This window comes from Toxotes jaculatrix, chromosome 4 (genome assembly GCF_017976425.1).
Source record: "Toxotes jaculatrix isolate fToxJac2 chromosome 4, fToxJac2.pri, whole genome shotgun sequence".
NCBI classification, from domain to species: Eukaryota; Metazoa; Chordata; class Actinopteri; family Toxotidae; genus Toxotes; species Toxotes jaculatrix.
This window is the reverse complement of record NC_054397.1, coordinates 25,489,291-25,513,942: the sequence shown is the minus strand read 5'-3', so window position 1 is coordinate 25,513,942 and position 24,652 is coordinate 25,489,291. Positions and strand designations below refer to the sequence as shown.

The window sequence follows — 24,652 nt, the reverse complement described above, 5'->3', positions numbered from 1 at the left end:
TGCATGTCTGTACAATGTTTAATGGCAATAGGATGAATAGCTGTTTATATATTCATTCTGGACCAAGACTGATTACCAGCGCTGCTGTCCCTACAGCCAGAGTGGTACAAAGTGGCTAAAAAGGCTAGGCATATTAAAGCTGTAATGCATAAAGATATCAAAGGGCAAACTATTTAAACATTCAACAAATGTTGTTTAAATTTGACCTCAGTGAGCCATATGTCCTTTTTTATGCATACTGTGCATTGAGTGAAAAACGATTTAATGCATTCATTCATTGTGCACACATTCAAACTTACTGGAAATATTCTTCCACACTTGCATGTTTTAGTGTTTACACTATGGTATCCCTCTGTTGCCAAGGAGCTTGAGGACCTGTCATGGAGCCCTTTTGTTTCTGACATTACTTTAAATGAAATTACATGTTCCTATTAGGTGTAGGCACACATCTCAGAGCTCATAAAGCTACTGTAATTGCTCAGAAAACATATTTGTTGCAGAGTATTGCTCCCTAGGGCTGCTGCTCAGATTGCATAAGCTTTTATGGGTGAGTACTTGCGTGTACTCTAAAATATATATACCCATTAATCAGACATAAAAAGTTGGATCAGTGAATTGACCATTTCAAGCTCATGCTTTAACATGAATTCTTGGGAACTCCAAAGAAGGTGATGAATTTACTAACATTTAGATGTTAAAGGTAACAAGCATATCATTTATTCCTATGTTACCATAGGAATAAATGATATGAATAGTCTTTGTGTTTCTTCCATAATCCCCTTTTCCAAAAAGACAGTGGTCTGCATTTCTCCTTCGGACAGTGCTCATTTCATTCCATGTTGTGGTCTGATCATATCCAGGCAGGTGTGCGTTGGCCGGTCTGTCAGCATGTTTTAATTTAGATTATCAGTGGCAGGTTGTTGTATTAGGATCCAGGATTACTGACTTCCACAGCGTGTTGGTGCTAAGATTCCTCCTTCTTGTCTCCTATGTAGATTGCAATGCCTGTCTACTGTTCAAAAAAATGTTCTGCAGTGAAGGTAAAAGTTGATCTTGGCAGCAGCAGTTGCACACTCTTGGATAAACACGGAAACTGTGAAAACAACCGCTGCCAAGCAGCCTTGTTTTAAAAACTGACACTCACTCTGAAACTGAATAGGCTCCAATTCCCATGAAACACGTTTGTTCTAGTAAGTGCAGACATTTATCAAAGTATGTCTTATTATCGTTTAAATTGTTCATAATTACCGACTTGAAGCATGTGAAATAGATCAATTAGAAGTAATTGGCAGGTGTTATACTGTAGTTAATGGTTGGACAACCAGGTGCTGCCCTGTAATCAGGTGTTCTGTGGTTCTTAATGTTTTTTGGTTTTTTTGTTTTTTCTTTTTTTTTGTTTTGTTTTGTTTTGTTTTGTTTTGTTTTGCTACCTTTCAAATTGTGTACAATAACTGAGAAATTTATGAAACCCAGTAAATAATGGTTTGCCCTGGAGCAGCATTGGGAGTTTCTCTTACTGTATGTCAGTGTGCTGAAGTGGCCTAAAAAATCCAATTAATGCAGGTTCAGACTAGGTTTAGAGTGACAAGCGTTAAAAACAAGGTTTGAGTGACACGTTGAAATTAGACTGAAACAGGATCCCAAACTAGTGTTTGATCTTTGGTGCTTTGTAATGAGGGTGTGCAATGAAAGCCTGTGGGTGTAGCCCTGTCAGTGGTGAAATTTTCAACTAAATTCACAATTTGAGTTAGTTGTAGTTGAGACATTAGTTGTTAATAAATGGCTACTTCCAGAAAACGGTGGAAACACTCTCTCCCAGTCACTGCTTATGCTTTAGATTTAGTGGTGAGTTGACTACCTGGTTGGCTATAAGCAAAAATGAATGTAAAACAGAGAAAGTGGCTGGTTTTTAAATGAAGTCTCATAAAACCCTGCATTGTTACAGAAAACTGTCCATATTGGAACATCCTGTATTGTAATCACACAACTAAGCTGAGTAACGTAAACATTACCTGTCTGATTTTCTGTGAGAATGGAATGCTAATCGTTTCGTAATCTATGCATAATAATTAAAATAATAACTGATATTTTATGTTGCTGAGTCATTAATTTTCCATAAGATCTGGGTAAACTACAGATATAAGATAAAAGATCCTGTGTCATGTTGCAAAGCCAGAGTTTAAATACAGCCAAAGTAATCTGGTGTGATTGAGGTCTCTGTGTTATTCTACACTGCCTCTGCTGTCCCAGAATGCCTCGTTAGTCACAAACGGCCTTGATAGTTTATTGTTCTGGATGTTGTCATGCTGGCAGATCAGATCAAACACACAAATGTTAACCTTGTGACCTGACTGGACACACACCCCATCCACCATCCCCTCTGCTGACCCCACTGACTGTGAGTAACAACATCAAGTACACAGCCCTGACTTGTTCAGCTGAAGTAATTGCCCATCCTCATTCTACACTACACTGAGTGACAGCTAAGTGTACCACTCCTAGTATAATTGTTTTGTGAGAAGTATTGTGTAACCCTGAGACGCTGTGCAAAATGTCAAACAGATTAGGACAAGAATAATAGTTTTCCAGGCCACAGTACTTCTTTTGAAATATAATACAAATAGTTAATGGTTAAACACTGACTTTAATGTGGTTGTTTTTTAATTACCTGAGTTCCCTCAGGTTTTCAACATTTAAAAGGTATAAAATCAGCAATGTATACAAAATATGAAACTCTTCTTAAAATCTGTTTCATTTTTCCTTTACAACCTTAAGGAAAACACTCAGACTTTGAGGTTATTTCCATTATCATATTAAAACAACACACACAAAGAAGAATTCACAGTGGATGTGCATGACACATTGTTCACTAATGAACGATGAATAACTCTGCTCTCCGTGTGGGGTAATTTTCAACAGGAGGAGCCACCCTGCCTGGCTCATGCATGTGTGAGATTAATTGAGCTGTTCACCTTCGATGTGTAGTTGTAAAACACCGTCAGAGGTATTTCTTTCATCTGAATGCTGTTTGTCTTCTAGGCTATAACCTGTGAAATGTATGGCATGATGCTTTTCTGGTTGTCGGGGAAGATGGTGCACACATGATTTTTCATCCCCCACCGGTTTGATCAAAAATAAAGGCGAAGGTGTTGATTGTTTGGGTGATAGAATTTACAGAGAAAAGAAAAGTTTTTGGCTGGAAATGTGCACACACTGGTTCTGATAGTATCTCAGTTGATGATGGCCGAAAGTATGAAAAGAGGACGCCCAGATATACTGATACGTGACGGCTGAACATTAATGAGGGCAGCCATTAATGCATACAACAACATTAATGATGTTGGTCTATAAGGCCTGGTTCTCAGTCTCTGTTCCAGTTCATTCAAAATTAGCTTGAGTTGAGTTGCATGGGAAAACCATTTCTTTATGGATCTCAACTTGTTCAAAGGTGTGTGTTTAAACAGGGAAGGGCTTGTTGCCACAATGTTGGCAGCACTGTTGTCTAAAACATCCTTGTATTCTGTAGCATAATTTCCTTTAATTGGGGCGTAGGCTAAGGTGCTTAGAGGAAACCCTAAAAACCCCAGTGTATCTGTCTTATGACATGTGGTTAATACTGTGAATGGACTGAATGGTCAGTGAGTGGAGGGGAGCGGCAGCACATTCAGTCGACCAATTAGCAGTCTAACAGTGATGTGAATGACCAGTGGCTGTGCATACATAACGACCAATCACTGATCCCTCCCTGTTGTTTTTCTAGGGAACTCCTTCCCCTTTGATTTTGTTTGAAATGATTGAACGTGACTATAAAAGTTAGATTTTCTGTGAAAATACATAGTTCACAAGTGAATTAATTCAATTATCTTAGTCCTCTCTATTATACTTATATAGTCTGTACACTCTGTAAAGTTATTTTGAGTCAGTTAAGTTTTAATATTTTGAACTTTCAGTGTTTCCCCTGCCTCAGTGTGTCTTAGCCCCTCCCCACACTGGGGGGCTTGACAGATAACTTGTTGCATAAAGTGCCATAAAAGTTTTGCAGCAAGTGTTAGAAATCCACTGTCACCTGGGTGGACATGCTAATTTTTGATCACTGCAATACTATGATGTGCATCGTGTTTTGGGAGTTGGATGCAACATCGGCAAGAAAGCGAGGTGACAGTAATTAATTTGCTAACCCTGTTTGCGTGTGTTTGTGACCTCAAATGTGACACACCAGAAAAAAAGAAGCAAACTTTTTACTGCCAATGGGAAAGGAGTCAAAAAACCCACATAAATAAGTGTATCATTGACCCCTTTCACATACACAGTCATTTGACCCCTGTTAATTAGTGCAGCTTTAAAAGCTAAAATGATCATAATGATTATTTTCAGTAGAAGGATAAATAATGAGTGCGTGAACAGCTACAAGTCCTGAGGGTTGTGGGTTGAGTGATTTGGTAGTGTGAGACCTGCTGTTATTGCTTTTTCTGCCTTTACACTGCAAGTCAAAGCACATGCTTGAGCTGAACATAGCCCCTACAGCAGTCTTCTAAAGAGTTTATGTGAAGATAATCCCTTCTGTGGTTTTGGATTTAAACCACAATACCTTCCAATCCAGAACTCAAGTGATTTGCATAACGCTATCATGTACGGACAAAAACCTCCTGACATGGAGTTATTATTATAACTGTTAGAGAATGGATCAAAAGCTATTATATGTTCCCATGACAGGTGTTTCTTGTTAAGTCAGTCAACACCTTTAATAAAAGGCTCCATGTCCAGAAAATGAAGGTTCAAATGAGTAACAATCAAAGAGCTCCTTAGCACCCACCCCTGAGGGGAACAGAGGTAGAGGAATATAAAGTCACAAAGGTCAGGTACAGGAGACTGTTAAAGACTGTTCAGTGTGAAACCCACAACCTGAGCCTGGCATAATTTGTTTTCATTCTCTCAGGTAGTGTCGACCTCTGGTGCCTCCACCTCTTCTCCTGAAATTTGACAAGTCACTGCCTGTGTTTCCGAGCACATGAGTCCCTCTGGCCAAACACTCCAGCAAATGTTGTACAACAGAGGCTATTTCTTGGATCTTTGTGGGAGCAATGTAACATCTAAAAACAGGCTTGGTGGCATTCCTCACATACAGTCACAGCAGAAATCATCTGTCCCAGACACTCAGCATACAGCTGCCTGCAACGCCCTGATGGGTGTTGTTTCTCCAACTGACTGCAGTGCTAATTGTCATCATCATCATAACGATGACGATGATGATGATTACTCTGTGTGTGTGTGTGTGTGTGTGTGTGTGTGTGTGTGTGTGTGTGTGTGTGTGTGTGTGTGTGTGTGTGTGTGTGTGTGTGTGTGTGTGTGTGTGTGTTTGTTTAATAATTAAAATTTACATGAAAATGTTTCCCAATTTCCACACATTCTCCTTTACTATCCTCTGCTGGACATTTTCTGCCTCTCTCTCTTAATCTCTCACTCTCACTCTCTCTCTCTCTCTCTCTATCAATCCTCTCTCTTTTTCTGTCCATACAGATGGATGAAAACCGCAACCCTGACCAACTGTCAGCAAAACCACATGAGAATGTCAGCTGGCTGTTCCTCATCTGTCGTTTAATAAAAGTCTAGACAGAGACAATATTTGTACAGTGGTTGTAGCAGATAGCACTGCTGGCTCAGTTGTCTGTATTAATAATCCCCACATCCTGCCTCTCAGCAAAGCACACTTGTTTACCCACTGGAGGCAACTCCTGTGATAAGCAGATCCTCAGATCGGGTATTTGCAAACTGACAAAGGCAGCTCTTTGAAGTCAAAGTCACACAGAAAGAAAAGTTATTAGTTCCGTTACTAATCCTACTATTGTCTTCTTATTACTTTTAGTCTTGCTATCATTATCATTATCATTACATGGAAGCTGAACTGTGCCATGGTCTCTTTCCTTCTGCTCTTGTTTGCCCCTCCTCCCTTCTTTCTCTCTCTCTCTCTCTCTCTCTCTCTCTCTCCCTCTCCCTCACTCTCTCAACCCAACCAGTGGAGGCAGACAGAGCCTCCCCCGATGAGCCAGGTTCTCTTCAAGGTTTCTACCTGTTCAAAGGGAGTTATTCCTCGCCGCTGTCACCAAGCTTTGCTCTTGGTGGAAATGTTGGGTCTCTGTAAATAATATTATAAAGAGTACGGTCTATACCTGATGTAAAAGTGCCTCGAGATAACTTCTGTTATGATTCGGTGCTGTATAAATAAGTTATAGAATTCGAGCATATTAAAATAGATTCTGATTTAAATGTACCATTCCCACTTAAAGCATCAATCAGTACTTTGACATGAAAAGAGTTTTGGATTAATGTATTTTTTGATGTAAGCTAATCATAATTTAAAACATACAGCATGTTTGGGGGTTTATAGTGAGACTATGTAACAGAAATGAAAGGAGAACACACATTATTATGCCATTGTGCTACAGCAGACTGTCATGCCAGTGCCAGTGGAGGAAACTGTTATAGCTGAATAGCTTTGTTGTACCTTTCATTTTTATTGAACCCTCCTTTGATGGTGGATTAACTGACAGACAGTAAATGAGACAGGAGTCAGTGGCACAAATCCATCTGTTGAATAAACTGTCTTGCTTATTGTGATGTTAGACACTGACTGAGCTAGCTTGCTTACCAGAGTTGTAGTAGACCTACAGTTTACTGTGGTAGTTCTTTGGGGTACTACATAGGAACTACTACAGTTTACTGGCTGTGCAAGACAGAGATAGGAATGATGGGTAAAAGAAGAGGAGGGAGCACACACAACAAACACAGAAACAGAAGGTGGTACAGGTTGAGGTGGACCAGCTCAAGATGGAGAGAAAGGGAAGCTTCAGACCAACAGAAATACATTCCTGACATCTGCAGATGAACCTGCAGTGTAAGCAGAACCCACTGACAAGATCTCTGTGCTTGCAAAATCAAGTGCCCCCAGGAAAGCTGCAAAAGATAGAGATGGGCAAGATCTAAATCCAAATCAAAGGCTGTTGTATAGAGTTATTCTTTGCATTAAATGACCTGTCAATCAACTGGGGAGCCACATCAGATTATAATCAAATCAAAAAAATAAATATATTTTGTGTGTGTGTGTGTGTGTGTGTGTGTGTGTGTGTGTGTGTGTGTGTGTGTGTGTGTGTGTGTGCCTTGAAATATTCAGTGGAATCCAGATACCAAACCCCTGTCTTAATCAAACATACATCTTATCATAACACTTCTGGTATTTTCATTACATTAATGATGTCTGTGGTGATTCCATACAGGCTGTCGGCTGGGTGGAGAAGGTGACTATGAAAATATATGAAAATTCCAGAAGCACTAAAACCATAACGTGTCAGGGCTGCAGTTCTAACAGCATATCTGCAGACATTGTATCTAAGGAAATATTGAAGCCACATTAGAATAATGAAAAGAAGAAACCTTTGTCCCAGACACAAACACCAGCCAAGACTGCTATTAAGCAAGAGGCAACTCTGCACAAAGTATTACTTGACTTGAAAAGCAGAGTGTATGTGGACACACACATCACATTAATTACAGTATATGTAACCTCTCATTAAAGCACCACTCAAATCCACACATACATTCACACACAGGTCCTGTCACTGTGTCTCCCTGAACATTCCCTCCACAGCTTGTGTTGCTCCCTGTTTGAAAGCAGCTCAGTAATCCTGGATCAGAGAGTACAAAGGGCCCCAGAGTGCTGGTGATGTAAGCACGGTGTCCAATGCTTACCCCGCTGCTCTTTCCTCTCCCGAATGCTGCTCTGGAAGGCGAGCTGGGACAGGGAGGAACATCCCCATCGTGGCTGACACTGAAGACTACAAACTGTCACACAAACAGTGGTACTGGCAGGCTAATGGCAGCCTGTCCGCTCTGTCTCAGGGGCCAGCTGCTGATGACCTGGGACACAGTGGGAAGGGAAACGCGTTGACCAGCTTGCTGTAGAGGAATGTGGCTAAGCTGTGGTGAGTGGTGGATCGGCTCAGTGTGGCCAGGCAAATAGACCGAGGGGACTTTTGCTACCTGTTACAACATTTACTGTGCTCTATTCGTGGAAGGCCACCTTGCCTCAGGTGAGTATCGCTGGGTAAACATTTACCTAGTAAACGCCTCTGGCAGTGTGTGATCTCAGACTGGGTGGCAGATTGTTTGCTGTGAAAGTTGTAACTTTATATTACTGTGGATGCATTCTGCTGGAAACATAAGTAAGTCTGCCCGTCACGTATTATCTGAATGGTTTGACCGTCATAGACAGCTGCGTGGTGTCATTTGACTGTATGGAAATATCAGTGCCTCGTTGTGTGTGTCTGTAAACATTTGGGTGTGCGCTCTCTCAGGTCTCCATGGACTTGCTGCAGGACTCCAGTCAAACCATGTGGGATCTGAATGCCCGCTTGAAGGGCTTCCTGGAGCAGGTGAACAGGCTGCAGGAGGCCAACCAGCAGCTGGAGGCTCAGATAGCCGACTGGGGGATCAGGACTACCTCACGCTCCCGGGACTGGTCCCAGCAGGAACAGACTGTGAAGGAGCTCCGTGCCCAGGTCAGATTCATATTTGTTGAAATTTCTAATGATTACATGATTGATTACGATCAGTGGAACGATTAAAAACAGCTGGAAATGGCACATCTCTTTGCCAGACAAAGGCACAATGCTGATGTAGCAGACTTTATACAGTATTATTTCCACTCAGGCTTTATGATTGTGCTCAGTTTAAGCTCCATTACATCAGCTCTAGGCCATCTTGGCAGAGAACAAGAGCAGGTGTATATAATCAAACAGCAATGACTGCAGGAAAAACAGAGACACAGCCGATTACTGGTGTTGATGACAGCTGCGTGCAGCATGTGAACAGTGTCAAATACATGATCACTTAGAGGCCAGGTAAGGTGGTTTAATGGCAGTGCTGCTAAAAACTACCATGTAACAACAACTTCTTTACTCTCATAAAGTTATTATTGGAACATGAGTTTGAGGCTTCAGACGTTCTAAACTGCCGTCGATTATTGATCATTTTTATGTTTTCACTCCAGCTGTTTAGGAAAAGCAGGCTCGTCCTGAGATACGAGATCTTTTCAAAACTAACTGGACACTGAAACTTTTTTGTCATCAGGGTAAAATCTGAGATTCTGGAGAAACTTGGAAAATTCATAAGCAATACACCAAAGTAGAAACTGAACTGTAGGTTCTCAGGTTGTACATGTCAGGTTGTACAAGTCTGTACGGTGAAAGGTGATGCCACATCAAACAAACGTGTTTCAGATGATTAGCAGCAGGTATGTGTGTCATTACTCCTGGATCAAAGCCAGAGAGTCACAGCATGAACACCGGCTGTCACACACACAAAGAATGTGGAACTCCTTATTACTTGAAAGGCTATTCTACTTAGTGGATGATTAACGTCAACTAGTACGGTGCTCACATGATTCGACTTGATGGTTTTTAGCTGCTCCCTGGCTTTAGCATTACTTTCTGCTTGAAGGACACAAGTAGGTATTTTAACAACTCCCCTGTTTCTCATTGGATACCACGACACCCAGCTCGTCTCTGAAGTTTTGGCAGATGAGCCCGTCTCTGTGACAGACATAAGGGAAAACTCTGCTAGTTTCATTCTTCACTGATCCAGGGAATGCTTTCATGTCAACATATAGGATTACTGTCCTGTTTTTCTTCAGAAGAACTGCTTTATATTACATGTTCATTTACCGAACAGACTTGATGATTAATCAGCCTGTGAGACATCAAATAGGCGATGTTGTCAATGTTTTGATTCACTCAGCTCATAGGGGCTTAAAAAATGGCAAGGCATAACAAAACATCAACACAGTGAGTGTATAAAAACAGTTATGGAGTATTCCATGTTATCTTTGCCTTTTCTCCAACACGGGTGTGTCTTGTTCAGAAAGTGTTGTACTCTTAAGAAAACAAAGAGAAATAAGGGTGTGTTTGTGTTTTTATATGTGCGATAAAAGACAAGGAGACACCTTTTCGAGCTTGGATTCCTTCTTTGGATCCTAAGGATACTTTTGCTTTTTGCAATATCCAGACATCGTTTTAGCCTACAGTTTGTTTGCTGTGTTCCATGTGCAGTATGTATACAACATGCACTGTTTTAGCACTGATTGACTGTTTGAGCCTGCAGGTGAGGAGAAGAGAGACAAACATAATGCACAATGATGATTTACAACAGTTGTTACTTTCAATTTCAGTTTCCCCAACAATTCAATAATTTATATTATAATAATAAATTATTGTTTGTACTATAAACCACAACAATTAGTAGTCAATTGCATGTTATCGGTTTCATTATTTAAACATTTTATAAAAGATGTACAAGTGTTTATTTCAGTTTCTAATCACTAGACAACACAACAGTGTCTCACAGGCTGAATTCATTTTAGCTGCTTCAGTTTCCGAGCCTGTGTACTGTGCATGCTGTCTCACTGTCACTGTCACACTGTCATGACTTACAGGGACACCCAAACAGAAAAGAGCCATCTTATTAGTAACACCTGTTATTTTCCTGCTATGACAAGTCAAAATATCTGCTATGAAAAAGGCCTATTGAATTATTATGTAGACAACAAACACGGAGGAGCTGAATATTATCCTGCCTTAATAATACAGGACATTTCATTTCAAACTAAATCAAAGTACAGTATTTGCATGTGGGGATGTAAGACAACAAGCACAAAGTGTCACTTGCTGCTCATAAACACATTCAGTGTTCAAAACTAAATAAAGACTTTGACTTTCCTCTCTTTTTTAATAGACCTCCATCCAAATGCCACCTCAACAACTTATCATAGAATAAAAACACTTTGACAGCTGAAAACTGCATATTGTCTTTGCACATTCTTTGACCTAATCTGGTGTTATTGTGTTGTGTTTTTGTGTTACATTTTCAGGTTGCTAAACTACTGATGGAAAATGCCCAGCTGGCATTACAGTCTGACTGCATGAAGTCCAGAGCTGCTGCCATCCAGGCCAGGTCAGCTGTGTTTGGCTGTAGTTTTCCTGAAAGCTCTAACACTCCTCACTCAATACAGTCTAGCCATTATTGATTAGTAAATTAGTTATGTGAAAACATCTCATAAGCATTACACTCATTCATACAGTTTATGTCCAGAGTGATCAGATACAGAGGAGTAAAAACTGCAGGTGTATGGATTATTATTGGATTGTAACATTAAATACATGCCAGGAGAAAAAGTGGGATCATCATTACTGGCCCATAAAACATCTCAATATAGTAAGCAAAGCTGTAGAATAACTATCAAATGTTTCCTGTTTTCATCCTGCTGCAATGCTTTTCCAGTCCTCTGTTATTTAACTCAGGCCAGTTCCCGCTCCTGTGAGCCAACCTGCATACAAATCCAGGCCGGGCTTTGTGCCGCGTCGGCACTTTCACTTATGTATTGATGCAGAGTGACACCGAGCCCCCCCCCCCCCCCCCCCCCCCCTACACACACACACACACACACACACTCACACACACACACCACCCCTCTGCTGTCAGCCATTAACCCGTGAAGGACAGTGGTGACACACTGGTACTTGAAATACATACACCTGTTCTATTTATAGCTCCACCTGATGTGTCTCCTGACCAGTGGAGTGTGTCTGTGAAACACTGGACTATGACACACTTAGGATGATGTCTGTGTCTTCTGAAGTCCTTTTTACTTGTAGTCGTATGATCTCTGAAACACAAAGTCTCACATACATGGGTGGTCCGTGTTGACTCATTAGCTATTATTGGAATCTAGTTAAACTGGATATTTGGTAAGACTTTGTAATGGATCAGTTTGAATAAATATGTTTTCTCCTACGTGACTGTCTTGATCATGTGATTGATGTGTTCTGTGTTTAAATGATTAACACTAAACAATGAATGGGCCTCAATAAGTAACCTCGACTGCTGGCGTTGTAGGTGTGAGACAGAGGAGCGGAACACCTGGCGTCTGGAGCAGCAGGTGGCTCTGCTCAGGGAGTCAAAGAGGAAGGCAGATCAGAGCAGCATGACACTGCAGGCAGACGTTCACCGCTCCATGAGAGAGCTGCAGGAGATGCATCAGGAGTTTGAGGTCACTAAATGATGATGGTTTCCCAACTTGTCTGTCTAGCTGTTTTACTGCGCTGTCATATTTCTGTCTGTCTGTCTGCCTTTCTGATGATACTCCATCTATCTGCACAGTGTCACACCACAACCTTTCTTCTTTTGATGTACGCTTTCTCCATTCTTACAATGAAAACACAATGTTATTTTTACACTGTCATCCAAACAGTGGAGTACAAATCTTCACCTTGTGACGATCACTTAGAGGATTTGTGTGCCTAAGTATCTCTTGAACCCTGCAGGCAAACATCAGGTGATTGGATAACCCAGTAAATGTAAGACAGCATGTTTGGGTCAAGTACAGTGTCTTCTGGACAAGAGGCAGTGGCAAGACTGACTGAGGTGTTGTGGACATTAGATGAAATTATCTAAATAACTGGTGGGCAGGGCTGGAACTTAGTGGAGCTGGAGTTACACAGGGTGAGGCAGGCTCTCCTGGTGGATTACAGAGTTGCCTTACTGTGACAGCTAACAGGTATTCAGTCTTCTTGGAGAAATTATTGCCCACTAAATACCATTGGGGGTCTAAATTACAATGATTGCCGAGCTGTCAGTGAATCAGCCATAACAAACGCCATATTTGAACACAAATGGTGGAGCAATCTGGACCAGAACAGTTTGGACAAAAGCTCAGTGATAGACTTTGTAGTTGTTAAATCAAAGGTGGGGCAATATTTACTTCACTCATGGGAAGAAAGGTGTTGAGGTGTCAAATTACCAGCAGTTGGTAATGAGTTGGATCACATAGCAGGAAGGATACTGGACAGGCCAGCTAGACTCCAAATATGTTGTGAATGTTTGCAGGAAACAGTGGTTGAAATAACTTGATCTAGTTATCCTTCAAGAGAGTTCTCTGTGCGATACATATACTGTACCTCTGCAGTGTTTTGCTAGCACACTTGATCATGGTGAACATGGTAAACACTGTAACAGCATACTGCCTGCATGTTATCCTCATCACTGCAAGTAAGCATGTTGATATTAGAGTTAATCAAAACTAAATACTAATGCAAAGCTAGGTACAGCCTTAAAGAGATGCCAGCATGGCTGTAGACTACAAGGTTTGCTTTGTACTATGCTGAAAATAAATGATAACAGCTGATAAGACTGAAGCTGTATAAGGCCTGTGAGGATCCGTGGAATCGATACTAAATTTGACCACAGACACTGACGACGTTTCATATGTAGAAAAGTACATAAAACAATAGTGCATATGTAACACTTTATTATCACAGTGAATATGACAACCCTGGCATAACACTCCTATCATTTTTGTGTGTCTGTGTACACATATGTGAGAGTTACATTTCAAAGCATCTTGTGATTCCTCTCATCTCTTCACTCTGACCTCATCCACCCCCCTTTCCCACCTCCATCTCTTAATCCTCTCATTCCTGCTGACTAATATCTCCAGCCCTCTCTTCCTGTGATGTTTCCTGCACACACACCTACGCACACATGCATGTATGAAGTGCTCAATAACTGATTTTTCCTTTTCTCTTGCCTCTGCATTGCGTTGACTGTCTCGCTGCACCCCTGCCACACACACACACACACACATACTCACACTTCTCTCTTGTCTCCCTTTTCTCCTTTTCATCCATTCACCTATACATTCACAAACTAATTTCATCTTTCATCAACACTTCATTCTTTTGTATTTCTCTCTCTTTTCATCATTCACTCTCTTCTCATCTCCTCTCTCTCCCTCTCTGTCTCTCCCTCCCCCGTCCCTCCCCCTCTTGCTCCTTCTGGTTGGCTGTTTGCAGGCAGCCCAGGCTCTGCAGCTGCAGCGGGCCAGCTCCTGCGATGTCCTGTTAGCTACAACCACAGCAGCAGCAGCAGGAGGGGAGGAGGAGGATGGCACAGGGATGGAGCTCACCCAGCTCCTCGACCGAATCAGAGCGCAGTGCGACCGTAACAGACTTCCTGGTCCTGGTGAGAGACACTACGGCCTGGGCGCCGTCTCAAATCCACCTCCTGGCTTGGTTGGGCCTAGCCGCTCTGGAGCTGGAGCAGCAGCATCCAGAACACACAGAGGAGCTCTCAGTGAGGTACGTATCTCCTCCTGCGTCTTCACTTATCTTTTTATTTTCCTGTGCCTCTCTCATGTTGTCCTGGCCCACTGCCAGCCAGACACACCCTCAAGACCAACTCCAGACTCTCCCATAGGCAAGGTAGACTGATGTAAGTGCTCGACTGGAGTTAAATGGTTAGTGGGGTGTTTGTTGACTCTGGTTCAGGCTGTAGGCTAAGGACGCACAATGCCTCTCCCTCCTCTCTGTGTATGTGTGTCTTGCAGGGTTTGCGTGATTGCCTCCTCACTCTCTATAAATAAATACTGATACTGTATTCAGGGCTACCCATTATTACAGTAATGTGTTACAATATAGGGTCAGTTACTACTCTGTGTGAATGATCCCTGATCTTCATTAAATATTTATGAGCCCAAATACAGCCTAAGCATTCTCATCTATCTTGCAGATCTTTGTCCCTTTTCTAGTAATAGCAGCTTTTTTTTTACCTTTAAGTTGGAGCTTTTCTATTGTCATTTTTGGCCAACTGTTCTCTCAGTCCTGTTGCCTTTTATTATCCCACTGTTTCCGTGCCACAGCACAATGACTTTGGTCTGACAGCGACAATAAAGTGCCTTCGCCGAGGGCTGCAAGCTAAATCAGATCAGGTTTTATGAAACCCAGTTGTTTCCATCAGACCCACTCTCTGTCCTACTAAGGTAACGGTTTCACCGTGCTGCAATCTAAAGCCTGCATGATGTCCATAATTATCATGGGTGATATTTAAGTTTAGAGTGTCATACTGGGCATATTAACGCACAATCAGCTGGATATGATGTTGTTATAATATTAGACAGGGAAAACCTGTGCTCCATGGGAAGAGTTCTTTACCTCATGAGTTGGCAGAGTACAGTGAAGAATCAAAACTCCACCACAGCACCAAATCTACATGACAGTCATCATCATTTTCAGTGACATTAAAGCCCTTTTAAGCTTAAAGCTGCCATGTGGAGTTTTCTTATAATCAAACATAAGTTATGTTTACAGTGTTTTTCACCAAAACCACAACATGCATGTCCCTGAATGTTAAATGCTTGGAATGAGTTTTCTTGCCCTAAAACATTTGCAATGAAAATCCATTTTTGTTAATATTTTGAATCCTGCATTGTTTATATCCATGTCTTCTAGTTTGCAGTCTTCTTCTACACTGACTATGAAGGCACATTGCTACATTTCTCTCCTTGTTACCACTGCCGTCAGTGGAGGGGAATAGCATGTATCATGCATGTGCGTCCTGAAGCATGCATGATACAAACAAAACAGGAGCCCACTTCTGAAAACAGTGCTCCATAGCATGACCAGTGGTTGAAACTCCACACAGAGCCTTTAAAACACTCAGTTAAAATCTCTGTTGTCAGTATTTAATAGAAATTGTGAATCAGCATATAAAGATGTACAAGCATCAAGTAATGTCTGGAATAAAACCTAAGATACTTTAGGTATATTTTGCTACTGGTACTTATAGTTCTGCTTCTTTTTATTTTTTTATACTATCTGAAATGACAGATTGATGAATAAAAATTCAGTTCCCCCCTTAAATCCAGCTTAACCTCAAAAAATAATGAGTTCTTGGGGAAAATTTCTCATAAGGAATCTTTTTGGCCAGTGTTATCAGTAATAAAGTGCTGATTTAGGATATTCTCTACTTACATTTGCTTAAGGCATAATACTATTAATTAAAGAACATTTAATGCAGTGAAACAGAAAATGAGAATCACTGGAGTAACAAATTAAACAGAAAATAACTTACATATCTTAACTTGTGTTCTTTTGTTTTTACTCTCAAAATATTGTCATAACTGTGCTGAGACAGTTTCACCGCTTCACTGCATTTGAAGGGGAGCGAGGATGGAGGGTGTGAAATGCTGTACAGTGTGTCAGCACAGCTTGTACAGCTGTGTGTACACACAGGCCTGGGTGTCTGCTCCTCTGTCTGTTTACCTAAACTGAAACGCACACTACCAACAGCACCACCTGTGGCTGCTTCTCCTCTGACTGTCTGACTGAGTGCCAGTGGGAAAAAAACAGTTACCTACAAGGTGTGTGTCAGCATGTGAGGTTGTCTGTCTCGTTCATCTAGTACAGATGTTAATTCCAAGAATTAACCCTCAACTACTGCACATGAACACATTCAGCACACAATTATTTGGTTAGAAGTTCTTATGTCACAAGGTTAAAGGCTTCTGTTGTTGGGTTTGCTAGTGAACAAAAGTTAAAATGAGCGAGCGTGTGTGTATTTGGCTCTGAAGGGTGGCAGTGGCAGTGGTGCTGGGGCTCTTGTACCTCTCTTACAGTCTCATCCCCCTCACCTCCCCCAGGAGGAGGCAGCGTGGGCTCAGGTGAGCCTCGGCGGAGCTGCCCTGAGGGAGGCACGGGCTGAGCTAGCTGAGGCCAGGAAGCAGTGGCACTCCCTGCAGGTGGAGATTGAGACCCTCCATGCCTTGGTAAGAAAACATACATGATCACGTACCACCAAGGTACATAGTAGCATAGAATATACCATAACTTACTCTGTAGAGCTATACAGATGGGAGGGGATATTTGTGGTGTTGTGTGTTTTAACCTATTAACTACAAATTGCATATACTTGAAATTCCTGCCAACCATTGTGCAAACCATGCAATAAGGTTTTCCTTTCCAATCACCTATTGAATCCTATTAATTTTACTAAAGTGTAAAAATAATTAGCAGAGACTTTAAACTAATTAGGAAATTAGAGCAGGAAATATTCAGTCACCAGTTGCAGTAGTGTATACGCCATCTGTAATTGGCTATAATGCAAAACCATCCATATGGTGCGTTGAAACAGATAATGTAATACCTGTATATATTTGTATCTATATATGTATCTAATTAAGAATGTAATAACCTGACTGCAGCCATGCTTGTGGTAATATGATAGTAATAAGTGCATATTATTATGGAGAATTTCAGCAGCATTTCTTACCCACAAACACAGATTTGTACTATTGCAGTTGTGGTGGGAAGGAAGTGGATGATTATGTTCATGTTTTTAATACTATGCACAGTTATTACATTATTACTTTCTACATGCTTCTTTGAATCCGGTGTTTTTTTAAAACATAATAGTAACTGTCCAGTCATCATGCTAATAGCCCCTTGCCTCTTGCTGTCCAGGAGAAAGGCCTGGAGAGCTCTTTGCAGCACACCCAACGGATGTACTCCAACCAGCTGCAGGACCTTTCCCAGGTGATCATCGGCCTAGAGAGTGAGCTGGAGCAGGTGAGAGGAGGGTTGGCTACGCAGCGCCAGCGCCACAGCCAGCTCCTCAACACCAAGATGAGGCTGGAGCGAGAGATCGCCACATACCGACGTCTTCTGGAGCGTGAAGAGGGCAGGTGAGGGTAGAGAAGAAGAGAAAGGGGATGTTAGAGGATTCAGGAAGCAATCATTTAGTTGGAATTTTGTGGTTTGAGTGTCAACCAGGAAATTAATTTTTTTTTTTTTTTTTTTGAAGCTGAAAAGGATTTCCCAGAAGGCTTTAACAGCATTATAACAATGAGAAGAACAGTGCAGGAAAAAAAGAAAATAGAATAGAAATACAGAGTTTATGCAGAATCTTTGTTACATAATAGTCTACATCTGAAGAGTCTGCTTTACACATACTCATTCATTGGCAGTAAGACAGAAACTTCTCCCTCAGCACTTACAACAAAGAAAATAAAATTATTTCTTAATCATGTCCATTATACACCTGTCAAAGAGACTATTTCATCTGTTGGCATTTTCAGTTTGGTTAAAGCCTACCATTCTGTTATGGATTACATAGATTTTATCTGTATAAAAAATAAAAATCCACAGTAATTGCAAGTTGAGACAGACTAAGGCTGCAGAGTACACCCACGCAGCATGACGTGTAGTAACAGTGATTGTCTGGCACACACAAGGTAAAAAAATAAAAGTGATAAATACAAAACACACACACACACTCTTACACACACATTTCATCTCTTACTGTTCAGTAGTTTGATTGATAGTGGAAAATCTATACCTGTTCAGCTTACAGTTTGGTCCCCTGTGCCTGTTTTCTGAGGACATCAACTCATAGTCTTTGTGAAGGATGTGATTTGGGTGACTTAAAGTCCCTGCTTACTTGCTGTCTCCTCAAATATCTCCTGAAGAGAACATGTAGACAGCATACCAGTATATAAACCAAAGAACTGGAAGTATTAGATAAGACAATTTCGCTTGGTGATGGTGCTACATGAAAAGCCAAAGGATAAGCAAAGTTATTACAGTTAATCCTGAGGGGAGCATGTATACCTGAGTAAAGACAGAGGAGAAGAAGTAGAAGACTACAAGCTAATGGATGTAAACAATGCTTGAGTTAAAAAAAAGTCAGCTTTGCAAATGTTTTATGAGGAAGGAAATACATTGGATTCATTTGTTAAATCTCAGAGTGATGCACAATGGTTTTTGGTGAGTAGCACTTGATGTAAACCTAACTTTTGTTTATGAGAGAGCTCCATAGTAGTCTTCCTACATGTAGGCTGGTGAAGCAGCAGCAGCACACACTTCCTATGAGCAAATAATGCATAATAGTATTTCAAGACCATTAGTTTAGTTCACTTACACACTTTCAGGTATCATCATGGAGATAACCAGTAAAGATCCTCCTGATATAAAACAGTACCAGGCACAATGAAGCACACGTGTTGGTAACAGTACCGTGTTCAGGGGTAGCATGTGCCTGTCATGGCATCATTGCTGGCTGACCTGCCACCAGGTGTTGCAATCTGTGGTGACATTTTCCAAGTTATTGGACGTGATCGAGTGCATCTCTGCACTCGATTCATTTTGCCCCTTTCCTGCCTCACGCTAACTGCTCTTCATTGATGGTTAATTGCCTGTACAGACCCCTGTAGGGCTGTCTGTCGTGGGACATCTCTGACATGCCCTAGCCAGGATAATTGTTGTTGGATAATTATTGTCACAGTACTCTTGCTGTTGGTTTTAGCACACACCTCTGTAATTCTACTGGTGTTTTGCAGACATCCTATATGGACCATTTGATATACCTTGGTGTGGTGGCTGTGGGTGGTCCAGGCTTGGTCCATACATTGCTGGAGACATATGCTTTTATTGGAAATGGGATACTGTTGCTTATGAAACTCCTCCAGCACAGGTTCCCAAAGCCTCATTTGATCTGGTTGTTCTTCTTTGAGATGATACCTCTCAAGCATTTTAATGACAGATCTGTTGTCAGAGGATTCAGTGGAGTTTGCACACAGAGCCATCCTGCTACAGGTTTAGCAAGGAGGAAGTTCTTTTAGGGTTTGGACTGTAAGAGTACACTCATCGACACACTACAGCCAAAAATGTCAAAGTGTCACTTTAACTAAGGCATACATACTCACATTTGGGTTTTTATGGCTGTGATTAGCCTATATGCTGCTTTGGTGGCTGCAGGTACATGGGCCGTGACGGGCAGCCGATGAGTCTGCAACCCTGGAGGCCCCCTGTTGTGGAGCCGAAGGAGAATGGGCTGGAGAACGGTTTCAGTGACTCTGCTGTTACTCCGGATGAACCCAAGTCTGAGCCTCTGCCTGAAATACCTTCACTTCTCCCAGCAGAGAATGGGCTGAAGAAAGGCATACTGCATAGACAGCAAAGCCTTGTGATACTCACAGGTAACACACACACACACACATACACACACACTCTTACTACAGTCATATCTTGTTATGATTTGTCGTTGATGTCTTCTCACAGAGCCAGAGCAAGATAAAGACTTGCCAATCTCCACAGTGAAGACTCAGGAGATTCTTCAGGGCAACGTTGTGCGGGAGAGTGCAGAGGGTCACGGCACCATCGAGTGAGTATTGATCTTTTTGCCCCTCATTGACCTGTTGTCAGCACCTCTGGTTAAGTCTGAAATGTAGGCAATTTCCTGCAGCAAGGGCTAACGGCATCACTTTATAGTGCACTGTTTTACATTACTCAGATACATGCTGTTGAAACTACCAAATAACATAGTGCCTCCTGAAGTCTTAACATCTCTCAGTTACGCCCCTCAGGCTGTGACTCAGTGAGCTCTTTATTGAGTCATTTGTTCATAATGACACAATCATCCATGCCCCCCCCCCCCCCTCCCACCCTGGCGACGTCTGGTCCAGGAGACAAGATGTACATACGCTCAAAGGAATTATTTTTACGTGTCAAACAAGTTCCAAGGCATACAACATGTAGTTGGCTGTACAGATTCCCATGAGTAACTCATCATAGCACTGCATGGGAATTTTCCTTCCTTTAATGGCTTGTGTTTGATGTGGAGACACCGGCCTGGCGTGGAGTCTTTAGGGCGTGGCCCATGTTATTGTTGCATGAGACATGGGTGGAATTCTTTGTTAAAGCTTCAGGTGTTACCGGCCACATACACAAATCCAATAAACCACACATGCACAGTCACCCTGCCCGCCCAGGGGCATGCGTGTATGTCCTCACCATCTCTTCCTAATGTTTTTGCCTGGTGGTGCTGTTGTTTCATTTAAAGATATGGTCATTTCCTGAACTTTGCCTCCAAGAAGATAATTATGATAGTTCACGTTAGGCACGGTAGAGTGTTGTGGTATGTTTGGAAGGGCTTCTTTTGCATTTAGTCCCAGCGGCTGTTTAATTAGACCAGGCCACTTCCGTGTATAAAGATAATTAACTCAGATATAAAGGGGCAGATTATTAGCTTTTGTCGTTTAGCTGTGATCAGCAGGTAGCATAAGTCATTCTGTCACTTGATTGATTCTTTACTGATATCAAGGGACTTTAGTGGTCAGCCCACTAAAGTTGTTTTATCTGACTGTTACTAAAATCATTCCCGTATGATTCTTCCACTGACAGAAGACATTATCCTGTTGAAACTACTCCACTTAAATGGCTCTTAGGCAGCAAAACAATTCAATCGGTCTGCAGGTATTGATGGGACCAGAGTTTACCATCTGAATATCTTCCAAACCATTAGAGCGCCTCTTAGAGGGCCCAAACTGAAAAATCTAACAGCCTACAGCAGCATTGTAGTGTTCCCTTTTGTAGTATGGACAAGCTATTGCTTCACATATCAATATTTTTACACCAACAAAGGAATAAATGACAACGTGATATGAAAGAGGTCACTGGTGGTGAAGAATCTATATTGTGTTTTAGCATCTTTCAGCTCCTTGTTTTGGTCTTACAGACAGTTTAGTCTCACCACTCTCATCAGCTCTGTTACTAGGAAGAGCAGTCTGCTTGTTCCCAGCAAAAAGCTCTAATAAACTCATACCAAGTGACTAGTTAGTATTACCCAGTGGACCATTTACTAGCTAAAGAGTTAGATATTTTAATTAGGAGTTGGTGAAGACCAAAACAGAGAAAACATGAGATTGAAAATTGGGTTTGGGACCACATGGTAAATGTTTGTGTCTTTTGGTAAATTTATTGTATATCTTGCAACCATTCTTCTAAAAGCCCAATAAACACGTGACCCTGATGCTTAAATCTCTCCTTTTTGCAGCCACAATTGTCTATTAGTCTGTGAGACTACCCTGTTTATGTAGTGATACACTTGAAGCCACAGTGCTTTCCTCTTCAGGAAAGGCAGAGCCTCCATTTTCCTGTTCAGTGTCACATCATTATGAAGTTTTTTGACTGAGTTTGTTTTGAAGATTCCAGGTTCTGATCTTAGCAAGTCTATTCAGTGCCACACTGTCACTCTGTGACATATCTCTTATATGTATAAGGCAGACAGTATTTAATGCACTGCAAACTCTCACATTTCAGCTGCAAAGCGTTCTCCTTTGCTGCCCCCTGGTGTCATTGTGCGGTGAATTGAACAGCCTGCTCTGCTTCAGCCTAGTGGTGTGAGCAGTAAATTGAATGAAAGAATGATTTACTTTTGTGACATGACCAGTCCCATGTGGGATTACAAGGTACACAATACAGTCATGAAAAAGAAGGAGCCCTGCTGGATGGCATTCACATTCAAAATAAAACATGCTTTACACAACAACAAAATAGAGACCTACAATGTAAAACCCAGCTGTTTCTTTAATGTCCATGCATTGTCCAAATAACCTGACCATGAATAACGTCACATGACATTTATCATCACCTTTTATTGCTATGATTCCTAACCTCTGTTGTCAGGACGGAGAAGATTGACAAGGTGATAAAGCAGTGGGAGGGCTCCTTCTTCAGAGGGAATCCCAAGCTGCGGAAGAAGTCGGTGTCCCTCCGCTTCGACCTGCACATGGCTGCAGCAGATGAAGGGTGTGCCCAGACTAAACAGGACAGCCTCCCTGACGTGGAGGTGCGTCTCATCATGAAGAGATCTCGCAGCATCCCAACTATCACACAGTAACTCTGTCACCAGTCGGCCAGAGTCAGCGATGGTTTGCAGCTCTTTGTGTTCATACAGGTGATGCCGAAGTTACAGAAATAGCATCTGTGTCGTTGACATCTGGGATATTGCCATCCATTACCATCATGCTTAATATGAATTTCAAATTACAACATTCACTGAACACTGAACTGGTGACTGAAGCAGAGGTTTCTCTCAGCAAATCTTGACTATGGCAGCGTGAGCATCCCCCATCAGGCTTCTGTGCTGATCTAATGGGGCCATTTTTATAGTGTCAGAAAGCCACTTCACTATATCAGATGTACATTCACTACATTACAGAGGATAACAATTTAATATGCAAACATATTTCTGTCATCTTTCTAGATGAAGAAAAAGTGTCTCTCGGCACTGTCTTTACTTCAGTATGAGGTCACTGGACAAAAGAGATTATATCAAACATATAACTGCTTAAATACAGCATTTAATTCTAATTAACACTTGGCGCAGGAGGCTGAGTTCACAGATAGATGGAGATAAATGAAGGTGTAGAGTCACACATCGCTTCAAACTGCTGTGAACTATCTAAGGGTGTTTCTTTTTTTTAAATAGATTGTCTCTAAGGGACTGTGCAGAGATTATTAGGGGGAGGAGGACTCAGAAAAGGGGGAGAAAGGGTCCTAAGTAATTAAATGTTATCTCTCCAGAGAGCACATCATTTGTCAGTTTATCACAACTCCCACTTCACACTTTATTTTGTAAGGCAGAAAAATCAAGAATGGTTAGAATACTTGGTGAAAGACTGAAAATTTGGTAAATAATTTTGTCATGTTTGCTATAATTTTGGCACTTGCTAATTCCACTGTTGAGCAGTCTGAAGGCTTTATTCCATTACAGAGCAACTATACACTGAATCCATCTTTTTGAACTACTAAATTAAATGTACAGTCACTTTAATAAACTATTGACCCTGGTCCCATTTTCTAAAGTTCATTACAACAGTTATTTTCCAATAATGCAACCTGGAACATCCCCAAAACCACCAGGCGCTGTCACCTCCACCACTCTCACTTATTAATACAACAGTCAACTGTCAGCAGTGTGAACAGTATGGAGGGTGAAATATTGCTAACATGCCTCTGAGATCCGCAGCAGTGGGAATATTATAGTAGTAGAAATTCTACCTCTACTGCTAAGCTAGTACTTTCAGCTGGAGTACATGATATTTTTTTTCACTTTTTGTTATTAACGGCAAAATAAATTGTACCAGTTCAGCAGTGTTACATTATAATGAGATACTGTGGGAGGGTGTTGGAAAAAAGCTCCCTATTAAAAAAAAAAAAAAAGTGACAGACAGTGTTCAGTCCCCCTCACCCGTCTAAATAATTTAGGTACAATCCCTAAACGCTTGCACTGCAGACACTTACTGCACATAGAGGAACATCAGCACTGAGTGATATCCAGAATGAGTGTACTATGGGAGTCTTTGTCATTGCAGCTCATTCTCTATGTGGAAAAAAAAATATCTTGCAACTCAAACTAATAACGTTTAGCTACATTTTATGACACATTATCCGTAAAGAAACTGCTCACTGTGACCTTAACAGCAGTGAGGCTCTTAACTCTCACCGTGTCTCAGAGAACTTAGATTTCCTGTCTCCACCAGAGGAGGGCAGTATTTGTAAATAGTTAAAACACTGCAGTAAATCTTCAGTTCTAAACTGGGGTTGTGTAACACTTGCAATCTGTTACACCTTAGATTAAGAGTTTTTATGCTTTAAGTTTTGAGTTGGCACCAAAGATATTGAAGATAAGAAATGGACCATTGTGCATTGCATTTTGGGTGCCTCAGAATATGTTGAGAATATTTAAAGATATTATCTATGCAGTCCTGTGCTTGATTTTGCTTTGCTTCATGAAGCACATTCTTCATTTTAGGAGCTCTGTAACTTCAAAATGAAGCATTATGCTTTTATCTAACAATATATCATTTAAAATAAAAAAAAAGAAATACATGCAGACTGTTGTGTTTTCTGTCAAGTGTTTACCATCATAACCTTAATTTGACTTAACAGGAGACACAAAGTGACTAACCGCAGTGTCTTCATTTCTGTTT

At 41.3% G+C, this 24,652-nt stretch overlaps 1 protein-coding gene across 1 annotated transcript; it reads left to right on the top strand.

The window, feature by feature from the left end:
• Positions 1–7,772: 7,772 nt before the first annotated feature.
• On the top strand, positions 7,773–24,626 carry krt222 (keratin 222). Its single transcript, XM_041037118.1, has 10 exons — positions 7,773–8,084; positions 8,349–8,552; positions 10,919–11,001; positions 11,944–12,097; positions 13,899–14,183; positions 16,523–16,648; positions 17,343–17,563; positions 19,635–19,855; positions 19,938–20,040; positions 22,344–24,626. Exons 2-10 carry the CDS (start codon positions 8,355–8,357, stop codon positions 22,555–22,557), a joined length of 1,605 nt encoding a protein of 534 aa, XP_040893052.1. The 5' UTR covers positions 7,773–8,084; positions 8,349–8,354; the 3' UTR covers positions 22,558–24,626.
• Positions 24,627–24,652: the final 26 nt, after the last annotated feature.